Source organism: Pseudorca crassidens, chromosome 21 (assembly GCF_039906515.1).
Source record: "Pseudorca crassidens isolate mPseCra1 chromosome 21, mPseCra1.hap1, whole genome shotgun sequence".
Classification (NCBI taxonomy): Eukaryota; Metazoa; Chordata; class Mammalia; order Artiodactyla; family Delphinidae; genus Pseudorca; species Pseudorca crassidens.
This window is the reverse complement of record NC_090316.1, coordinates 8,068,307-8,079,417: the sequence shown is the minus strand read 5'-3', so window position 1 is coordinate 8,079,417 and position 11,111 is coordinate 8,068,307. Positions and strand designations below refer to the sequence as shown.

General features: G+C 45.9%; 1 protein-coding gene across 12 annotated transcripts in view; it reads left to right on the top strand.

Moving 5' to 3' along the window:
* The window catches only part of TACC1 (transforming acidic coiled-coil containing protein 1), a 111,741-nt gene that overhangs the window by 84,001 nt on the left and 16,629 nt on the right, over positions 1-11,111 (top strand). For 4 of the 12 annotated variants that reach the window (XM_067721706.1, XM_067721705.1, XM_067721699.1 and 1 more), the window contains 4 exons: positions 1,351-1,386; positions 2,641-2,701; positions 4,894-5,101; positions 7,744-7,796. In XM_067721706.1, the coding sequence (XP_067577807.1) occupies positions 1,351-1,386; positions 2,641-2,701; positions 4,894-5,101; positions 7,744-7,796 (358 nt within the window). The remainder of the gene's footprint in view (positions 1-1,350; positions 1,387-2,640; positions 2,702-4,893; positions 5,102-7,743; positions 7,797-11,111) is intronic. The other 8 variants (XM_067721704.1, XM_067721709.1, XM_067721703.1 and 5 more) reach the window with 3 other exon arrangements.

The window sequence follows — 11,111 nt, the reverse complement described above, 5'->3', positions numbered from 1 at the left end:
TTGTCACCACAGTTGTATTGGCGAAATGCTTTTCAGCGTTAATGTGATGTAAAGAAAAATACTAGATGGTGTGGTGATTGACACCAGAGAAAAAGGGTTAAAGAGCAGAAAGTACGAGGACCAAGAAGCTTGAGCACTGCAGGAATGGATTCTTCAGCATCCCCAGAATATTCCCCAGGACGTCTAAAGGGAATAAAATGTCATCAATAGTTCTTGATCTGTTCTTTGATTATAGACACACAGTTAAATGGTTGCTGAAAAATATTATTGATCAGGTGACCTCAAGGTGCTTTTCTGTGGTTCAGGTTAGTTACCTGTGTCTAGACAATGCCCGGGGGACACAATGGCCAGGTCTTTGCCTGGGTTCTTCCTAACCTGGGGTCCCCTAATTATGGGCAGCCCTGCCTATCAGGGTTGATAAGGGGTCATTGGGAGCCTCCCTTTCAGTTGCTGTTGAAGGTGTGTAGCCAGTGCATTCATGTTACATGAGACTAAAGTGGGACCAAAGGGAGGGAAGTTTATCCTACATCTTGTTTTCAGTAGCAAGAAGCACCCTCTGCCAGTCCTACCACCCTCACCTGCTAGCATTTTCCTCCTGTTCTGTTTTTTTTTTTTTTTTTTTTCCGGTACGCGGGCCTCTCCCTGTTGTGGCCTCTCCCGTTGCGGAGCACAGGCTCCGGACGCGCAGACTCAGCGGCCATGGCCCACGGGCCCAGCCGCTCCGCAGCATGTGGGATCTTCCCAGACCGGGGCACGAACCCGTGTCCCCTGCATCGGCAGGCGGACTCTCAACCACTGCACCACCAGGGAAGCCCTTGTGTGACTTCTTAAAAGATGATGTAATTGGCATCTCAGATCCTTCTTCTGTAAACTAGAGACATCATCCTATGATTGGGATTTTTGTGGGTCAAATAAGATAAATTATGTAAAATCGCTTGGAGTTTCTCAGTAATATACACCTACCAGAGATATAAGCAGATACATTTTCAATTATATTTTCATTCATGCATTGGTTGCCTTTAATCTAGATGACTAGACATTTAAGAGTAAACATACTCGGCAGTAACGCCGTTTCTTTACATTTACAAATATTTGAAAGTTTACTTTTCATCCATAAATTTGACCGTGTGACATTTCCGAGTGTTTCTATCACTCTCTTACTACTGAGAATCGTTCACTCACCAGTGATAACATTCATGAGTATGACATTTTTAATTCACGTCTCACCTCATAGAAAGAACTTTGCAACCTTTATGTCTGCCAGACTAGAGATAAATATTCCAGGCTTTACATGATTTTTTTCTCCATCTGTCTGTCTCTTTCCCGTCTCTAATTTTGTTGGTGCATCAGGACTACTGAACAAGTGAAATTTCTCTGTTTTCTGTTGTAAGTACTCCTGTTTCTGGCTCTCCCTGGGGCCCTTGGCAGTTCCTCCCCTACCCTCCCCGGACCATCTCTCCATAGCATGTTGGCTTCCCTTTCTGAGTTGGATCTTCTGATGATTTTTTTGCATTTCATTTGCCACTTCCTGAGCCAGCTTATTAGCCTTGCCGTCTGTACCCAAAGGCTTGGAGATGGGGCCCTCCCACCTCAGGTGCGAGAGCTTGCGTCCCCGGCTTGACACACGCCTCGTGCGGCGCTGTGATGCTGCGTGCTGGCTTGGCCCTACTCTCATCCCCGCAGCGGCTTGAGGAACTGCTCTGCTGTTTCATGTCAGGAACGACTGACTTTTTTGATAGGATGAGGCTGCCGCCTTGGAGCAGGGAATACATTCTACCGAGTCAGCTCAACCTGAGTTTGGTGGCAGGGGTGACACTCAGGCGTTAGGGAAGACAAGCAGACACTACCGAGGTGGTGGTCCCTCTTCTGGTAGCCATGCTGGTCTTTGTTTTTGCCCCGCAAAACGAGAAGAACTTGCAGTTTTGGTTGGGGGTGGGGTGTGGTCAGAGCGGCGGTGCTGTAAATTCTAAGTTCATTACAACAGAACAGAATCTGGATAGTCTTCAGATCACAAATTACGTGCTAGTTTAAACAAAGCGGGCGGTTTGAGCTTCCCCAGTTCCGGCCGTGACGTTCGTTTTCCATCTCGCTACTTAAGAGGAATGGTAACAGTTTGCTCAGACATTTTTATTTTCATCCTTTCTGTTGCCCACAGTCCTCCTCTGTGAGCACGCAGGTCTGGAGCTGTCTTCCCAGACTTCTGTGGCTTTTAGCGCAATAAAGAATTTTTAAAGAATGTGGTCCGGCGTGGTAGTTTTTCTGGTGACTTTATCAAAGCCAAGTGAGCGCGGATCAGATGACCCGACCGTCTCCAGGTACTGGGGCTGCTCTCGGAAGAGCTGTTGGTGGCTGCTGGCGCACAGTTACAAACCGTAGGGGCCCGAGTGCTGGTGTCTAGCTACCCGCAGAAGCAAGTGAGGAGGTCGCTGAGTTACAGTTCTTTGCTTGCCCTGCCTCTCGGGAGAGGATTCAGAGGCGGGAAGGTGTTTGTTCCCATCTCTGATGCGTGGACGTGTGACTCGCGTGGGGCTGTGCGCTTTGGCTTGTGTCTGCACACACCGCTGTCTGCACCATCTCACAGCTGGGAGATTGTCAGTGTGATTCCAAACCGGCCCGGTGTTCTGTTTGTTTTTTTCCCAGGAGTGGCTGTAAGGTGAAGAAATACGAAGCCCAGTCTCTTGCTTTGGATGGGTGTTCTCAGGTAAGTCTGTGTTCCTCATCAGAGTGGTGATGAATGAAGATTTTCCAGTGGGGATCTGAGGACTCAGCTTTAAGGAAACCAGTTCCCAAATCCTTGACTTGCTAAGCTGATCTGAGAAAGGGCTCTGAAGATAAGGGAACCGTTCCTTCACAGGTACCCTTTTCCCACTTTTTTGTGATAAAGTTCCCTCTCACCCGTTCTCAAACTTACTAGGGTGCATCACCACTGGGTGTGAAACCTCTGGGCACCAAAGAGGGGATTTGAAATACTGGTGTAAGTTATAAGAAGGTGATTGACTCCAGTGACTGGATAATATATTTTTAAAGTCAGATGGTTTTCCAGTTCATTGCTTTTAGCAAGTTAGGAGAACCTGAATTGTCAGCTGATAGATTATTAAAAATAATTTTTGACACCGTGATATGTCAGTTATATCTCAATTAAAAAGATAATCATTTGGACTTCCCCCGTGGTCCAGTGGTTAGGACTCCACGCTTCCACTGCAGGGGGCTCGGGCTCGATCCCTGGTTGGGGAATTAAGATCCCCCATGCAGCACGACATGGCCCAAGAGGAAAAAAAAAAAGATAATTATTGATGATAGAATTTTTTGGAACATAATTTGGAAAGGAGTTCAAAGAACTGAGACATTTCTATTACAAACTTCGTTCTGTTTCACCTATTTATTTGTATTAGTAAGGCTTCTGGCTTCTTGATTATAATTATAAAAATGGAAAACAGGAATCAAATTGATGCTGACCTTTGTTTCATTCTAGCAATAAATATTTGTCCATGACTATATAATTAATTGGGAAACAAACACACACACACACACAAGCAAACAAAAGAAAACCTGGACCCATTTGATTGCAATGAAGTCCTTTTTTTTCTTCCTTTTTAAAACTTTATTCCAGCGTAACCATGATTACAGAAATACAGTCATTGCATTTTAAGTTTAACTTATCTTACGCAATTTGGACCAAAAACTTGGTACGTGGTTTAAGATTTAAAAAAAAAAAAAGATTTGTAATTTGATTTATTCTTCATCTATTACAAACGTATGAAGTGTCCACCTTCAAATGCTGCTAAAGCAGAGGCAGCAAGAACTATGAAAAATTTACGTTTGATTTTTGCTCCAGAAAAATAACACGTATTGCCTTGTAAAAGCTTTTTAAAATTGGTGCAACAAAATATTGTCATCGATTTCCATTTTTTAAAAATTTTACTTCTGTGTTTGATTGTACTTACCAAACATTGTAAAACTTTTAGAATAAACAGTGCCTTTGTAATTGTAGTGATAACCCTCCAGAAGAAAAAATGTTACCACTTAGAGACTTACGGTTGTAAAAAAAGATTAAAAAAAATTTTTTAAACAAATGTAATAGGAGAACTTTAAAAAACTGGAAAGCAAATGCATTTCTTTGGGATAATTTCTTGATGGAAGTAGCAAGGAAATACAAATTCAGAGAGGAAAAGGAATGATGTAAATTTCTGACTATTAAAGGGCTTATTCATGTTCGATTTTAAACAGATGGTAAAGTATCAAGTCACTAGAGTAACTAAATTGAATTAATAAGCCAAGTCAGTATTTAAAATATAATAAAATTTTTTTCTTTTCTTTTGTATCTGTGTGAGAGGATGGATGTTCTCCAAACTTACTGTGATAATTTCATGATGTACGTAAGTCATATCATTATGCTGTACCTCTTAAAGTTACACAGTGCTGTTATGTCAATTATATCTCAATAAAACTAGAAAGAGAGATAAGTAAACAAGCAAACAAATAAATAATATGTAGCAGATATTATAGCCTTTGTGACTACTTAAGCTCGTAGTGAAAGGTTTTTAGATGTCACCTGAAAATACAGTGGGGTGCATAAATTTTCTAGAAAAGTCTAGGATCTATCTATATGAGCAAAATGTATGAAAACTATTTTCTTCAGCCACTTCAACTTGTTGCTTATAAATTTAGGCTAGAAAAGCTTAATTTTTTAAATCTCAGGTGTGAATTACAGAAGGTAGGCCCTAGAAAATACAACCTTCCATGGTTGAGGGGCTGCAGCTTCTTCCTTGGTTGGTACCCAGATTCGTGGAGAACATCCATATGGAATGGCGGCTGCTTTGCTCTTCCTGAGATGTCGCTTTCCCCACTGCTTGCCCTCCTAAATGGTAGCATCTCATCTGTTGCCTTTCCCAGGATGAAGGAGCAGTGATCTCCCAGATTTCAGACATTTCTAACAGGGATGGCCATGCTACCGACGAGGAGAAGCTGGCGTCCACGTCATCTGGTCAGAAACCCATTGGGGCCGAGGGGAAAGGTGAGCCAGAGGACGACCTGGAGTACTTTGAATGTTCCAATGTTCCCGTGTCTGCCATAAATCATGCGTTTTCATCCTCAGAAGCAGGTATGGAAGCAAATCTTCATCTCTTTTACGTACATAAGCATAGAAATGCCTGGAAGCCCAGGGCAGGAGACACTTTAAAGAGATTAGAGAACGGGTCCCTTGATGGATAGGTTTAGGCTGCTGGTCTGTGCTTTGCTTCTTTGCCTGGAGAAGGGACACAAAAGGGTGTCAGTGGGGCGCCAGGGACGTATGGATCTGAGTGGCAGGATGTACGGAGACACTGATGTATCAGACTGCTTGAATTCTTTCCTCATTATTTCAGTCTGGCCACATCTTCACGTGTAGCGACCTGGAACCATGTTGGGATTATTGGGCTCCTGGTTTCCCTTATAGAAATAATAACGACTAACAGGTATAGTTGCTTCCACATGCAGGCACTGTTTTAAGTGTTTTACGTGTAGTAACTCATGTCTCCTCACTAGGTAGCGTTCTTTTTTTTGTTTCTTTTTAAATTGAAGTACAGTTGATTTACAATGTTGTCTTAGTTTCAGGTGTACAGCAAACTGATTCAGTTACATATGTTTTTTCAGATTCTTTTCCATTGTAGGTTATTACAAGATATTGAACATAGCTCCCTGTGCCATACAGTAGCTCCTTGTTTTTTATCTATTTCATATTAGGCAGCATTCTTTTCCCCATTATCAGAGAGGGAAAGTGAGACAGAAGTTAAGGATCTCGGCCACGGTCTCCTGTCTAGTAAGTGGTGGACTAGGGTCTGAGTTCCCAGCAGTCTTGGCTTCACGGGCTTTTAACCACAAGGCTAACGTGTGAAGAGATGGTTTTCATTACCCTCAACTATTGTAAGTTTTCCTGCTTGCAGACGTGGTGGATTGAAAAAGCCTGATGCTTCTTCATGTTCTCACAAGGGCCTAGACCAACCTGTGCTGAAGCTTAGTGCTGGTTTCCTCTTTAGAACATTCTAAATCCGAGGCCCTTTTCCAGGTCCCAGGTTGTGTCTGCGGCCTTAACCTTCATTGTGAAGCACTTGGCACCGTGTTCCCGACTCCATTAAACATTATTGGAAACTCAGGTCTTTGGCATCATAGTTCGGTGTGGAGCTTTTATACTTAGAATTTCAAAAATAATGATCTGTCGTCAAACCAGAGAAGCAGGTGGAAATCTGGACTTTGTGAGCGTTATCTCCCCACCTTCCCAGGTCTGTTTCCCGTCTATAAAATAAACATGCCAGGCACCGTTCCACATTTCCTCCCAGGCCTCTTTTCTGCTCTGATGTTTTCTCCGAAGACCCCGTCTGCCATTTCCTTTTGTGCCCCTTTACGCATTGCACAGGCTTACCCTTAGGACTCTCATACCTACACTTATTTCTTGTATATGAAATGCCTTTCTTCACCATTGTCCTGTAGAGATTCTGCCCATCCTTGGCGGTCTGTCTCAAAAAGGACACTTGGCTCCCACAGCATTTCTTCGTACGTTCCATGTATTAGTTATGGAAGGTTATCTTTGATGGAAGGTTATCTTTGATAAACTTCTTGAGGTTAAGGACTATGAGTGATTCATCTTCGATTTTCCTCTAGTGCAGGTGCATGGTCCATGTTTGTTGAATTATATCCTTCCTCACTAGGAGGAAATTCCTTTGGCAGAAACTTTTATGAGCTGGGGTTCTGCTAACAGAACAGCTCCTGTTAACACTGTTCGTAACTGATGAGCCACATCGTGGGAGCGAGCAGGGGCCCTGGTCGTGTGGGGTGGGTGAACTGTGTCCTGGGATATCACCTTCAGCCTGGGTCTTGATAGATAAATACAAAGGTGCACCCCAAGGAGTCTCTCACAGGGATGGGAAGGAACCTGCCACACAGGTAAAATGCCCAGTAGCTGTCTGTGAGTACAGGGCAAGTGGGAACCCGGGGTTGTCCTGAGGAATTGGGGCTTTATCAATATAGAGGAGCCACTGAAGGTTTTTAAGCGAAGTAGTGATGGTCACATTTGTGTTCTCAATAATTCACTCTGGACAGTGCACTAAAGGTCATTTGCGATTGCGGGTGGAGGACTGTAGCTTTAGCATTTTATGTGCTTTTGCATATTTTAAAATTTTCTTCAACGAGTGCATGTTCCTTTAATCAGAAAAAGCATCGTGTTGGTTTTTTGTACGCGTTGACTCTGGTGGTAGAGCGGAGCCAAGAAAACCAGCTTGAAGGGTGTGGGGAGGATAATGAGTTTAGTGTTCAGGCATTGAAATTTAGGTTTTTGTTTTATCTGCTACATTAATTCCACTGACGTACCCTTCAGGACTGGAATTCAGATTCACTCCAACTTGGTAATAAAATAGGTTTCAGCGTTAACGGTTTCTCCTCTCTCTGAAATGACCCTGTGGTTAGTCCAACTCACTTGCAAAACTTCTCATGGACACAAGGGGGCAGCCTTGCCGTTCTCTCCACCTGAGGACGTGCTTCTGTCTGAGGCCGACGGACCGTAAGCTTCTCTTTCCTCTGGATGTTTTGGACCCTGAACACAGACAGCGCAGTGGTCAGCAGAATGTAGCGCGTCTTCCAAGATCTTGAGATGCTGTTCAGGGGCCCTTAGATGTCCTTCCGGGCCTGCGCTGGGGTCTCCCAGAGTCTCTTGGTGGGAAGGAAAGGCACAACCTCTTGGGATGACTCTAAAAATGACTCTCTGTGTTTTAGGCACTGAGAAGGAGACGTGCCAACAGATGGAGAAGGATGGACCCGCCGTGCCCGTGAGTCCCCAGGCTCGTGGGGGAGGGGTGTGAGCACGGGGGGTTCAGTGTTTGTTTTGAAGCCCATGTTAACTCAGTAATTAAATTCTAGTCTGTGTCTGGTGACGGGCATAAGATAAAAATAAAGCACAGCTCCTTCACTTGAGGCGTCTCGGAGGGTGACCACTAGTACTTGGACCTGTAGCTGGACGTCCTGAGATGTCCTCCAAGTGTAAAGGGCAACCAGCATTTGACGACTTAGCGCAGAAAAGAAGGGAAAATAAAATGTCTCTAACTTTTTATACTGATAACATGTTGATGTTTTGGATCTATTGGGTTAACAAAACTATATTATTAAAATTAATTTCACCTGTTTTTTTTTACCCTTTAAGTGTGGCTACTGAGAATTTTTAAATTACATATGGCTTACGTTGTATTTCTTTCGAGCAGCCCTGGTTGTAGATTACAAAATGGAAACCAGGGTTACCCTGTGGTGAATGTTACACCAGGATGTGTCCCCAGGACTGGGCTGACCCACCGCGCGGCATGTGTCAGGAAGGCTGGATTTGAGCTAATTAAAAACAATTTTTTTTCTTTTTAACTTTCAGGCTTACAAAAATAGTACAAAGAATTCCTATAACTCTTGCACCCATGCTTCTGAAACTTTAACCTCTCCTGTAATCAGAATCAGTACACGCTGGTACAGTATTATTGTCTGCTCTGTAAACCGTATCCAGGTCTTACCAGCTACCCCCACTGGTGTCCTTTCTCTGGCACAGGATCCAGGGCAGGACCCCACAAGGCATTCAGTGCCCGTGTTCTCAATCTCCTTTAATCTGTGACAGTTCCTCAGTCTGTCTCTGTCCTTCCGGACCTTGGCTCTTTTCAAGAGCGCTGGTTAGTTGTTTTGTAGAATATCTTTCAATTTGGGCTGGTCGAGTGTTTTCTTATGATTAAATTCAGTTTACACATTTTGGGCACGAATGCATCAGAAGGGACCTCATGGGTATCGGTGCATCCCATTATTGGTGGAATTAACTGATCACGTGGTTAAGGTAGGGTCTTCTGGGTTCCTCACTTGAACTAAGTTTTAAAGGAAGAATGGGGTTTGCCAGGTAGATAAGGCAATGAAGGGTGTTCTGGGCAGGAGAGTTGTACTGCGCAAAGACAGGGAGTGAGAAGAAGTGTGGGCTTTATAAGGAGTTGTAGGGACGAATAATCTCACGTGATCGGAGGATACTGTGCGTGTGGTAGGTGAGAACCAGGCCACTGGGGCCCTAGACATCGTGCCGCGAGCCTTGGAATTCATGGAAACGCAGCAGAGGACTCTCCTGTGGGTTGAAGTAGGGAGCATCATGATTGGTAGTAAATCAGAGGATGGGACGGAGGCTGGGACTTAGCAGGCAGAACCATCACTGCTTGGTGGCTTCCGGGGTGTACGTGGTGGCTGAGGTGGAGGTTGCAGAAAGTCGCTGAAGGCCATCGAGTTTTCCGCCTTGACCACCTGAGTGGTCGGCGTTGCTGATAACCAAGCCCAGAGGGGCCTCGTCTCGACAGGTGGCACCGCTGTCCACCTCGTCGTCTAAGCCACAACCCCGGGGTCCTCTTGGACTCCCCCGTCCTCTGTATTCCCACACGTAGGGTCTGTGGTTTCCACGTCCAGAAAGCAGATGTTGTAAATCCGTCTACTTTTGTCCAGCCCGTGGCCACCACCGGTCTTTTTAAGCATGGTGGCAGTTTCCTAATGAATCTCCCTGTTCCTGAGGCTATTCTGTCCTCCTCTTCCATCAGCCAGAGTTGTTCCTCTTTGCTTAAACCCTTCCGTTGGCTTCCCTTGTCTGTAGGCTGAGCTCAGACTCTGCTGTGGCCTCCGCGGCTTTCTGCACTGCCCCTGCCTCCTTCCCACGCCAGACCCTTGCCCAGCCAAACGGGCTTTGGTTCACTGCTGTGGGCCCGCCCCTTGGAGGTACTTTCTCTTCTCCCAGCCTGCCCCACGGGTTGGGACCGTGACTGTGTGCTGGCCCCTGTACCCCAGCACCGGCCACAGTGAACACGGCTGGACACAGGAGCCAGTACATCAGGAGTACAGAGGAGGTGCAGAATCGTAGAAGTTCAGTTTTAGACGTGTGGCTTTGAGACATCTGTGAGACCAGCTTCTCGGTTCACATTTCCCGTAGGCAGTGAGAAGCACACAGCGTGAGCTCAGGAAAGGTCAAGGTTGGCTTCAGTAGATCTGAGCGCCCTTAGGACACAGGGCATAGTTGAAGCTGAAGGATTAGGTGAAGTTGTGACAGAAACGTTCTGAACCTGGATCCACAGTAAGAATACACTTTGCATCCTGGCTCGTAGGTACGTATGACACATCTCAACACACGCGTTTGTATTGTCATCAGACAAATTGCACAGAACAGTATCTGCCTCTCTTCCTGTGGCTCACTCTGATGTCTTCTATTCTATTCCATTTATTTTAATGCACGTTGCTTGTCCTAGTAACCGTTCTCGTGACTCACCGTTGGACTGCGACCCACGGTGTCTCCCTGGAGGACACAGAGTAAGGGACGTAAGGGTGGGCGAGGGAGCCGTGGGCGCCGGGCAGAAGGAGGACATGCACACAGGGGCCAGGGACTTGGAGCGTGGTCCCCTGTCAGGGGCATTACACAGCAGTGACGGTGGTCTCCGGGAGCCAGGTCTTGTAGTCATTCCCAGCACAGCCACCGTGGCTGATGACACAGTCACTTTGAGGAGCCATTGAGGCCACCATTCTGCAAGTAGTGAAGTGTCCCCCACATCTGTGGGAGGGGGTCCTTCCCACAAAAGGATGAGACTCCACCCTCCGCTCCCCAAACTGCCTGGTCGTGCCCTTAGGGAAACCAGTTTCCTGTGACGTTTTCCAGGTACTGTGAGAGCGTCGTCTAGTCTTTTCTGTGTGTAAAAATGGCAAAGGGATGGTCGAAGGCTGTGTTGAGGGGCCCAAGCACTGGTCTGCAGATTGGGGAGGTTTACCCACGTTCTTGAAACGCCCCGGTTACGCTTGCACATTCCCCAGTTATTCATCCACAGAGTTAGCCCCACCTCCCTGCCTCGGCAGGGGGGTTGTGAAGATGCGGGGAAGGGGTAACGTGCAAGGCGGAGCCAGAAAGCCCTGAGCTGCTGTGTGGTGGCATGACGTTGGTGGGAAAGCTGGGGGAGAGCGGGAGAGAGAAGATGGGGGAGGCCTTGTCTCCAGAGCCCCCTGCAAAGACCACGTCCTGGGTTGTCATCTTTGAACGGTAACTCCAGTTGAACTTGCAGAAGTAAATTAATTTCTACTTCCTACTTCCTTAGAACGCTGAATCA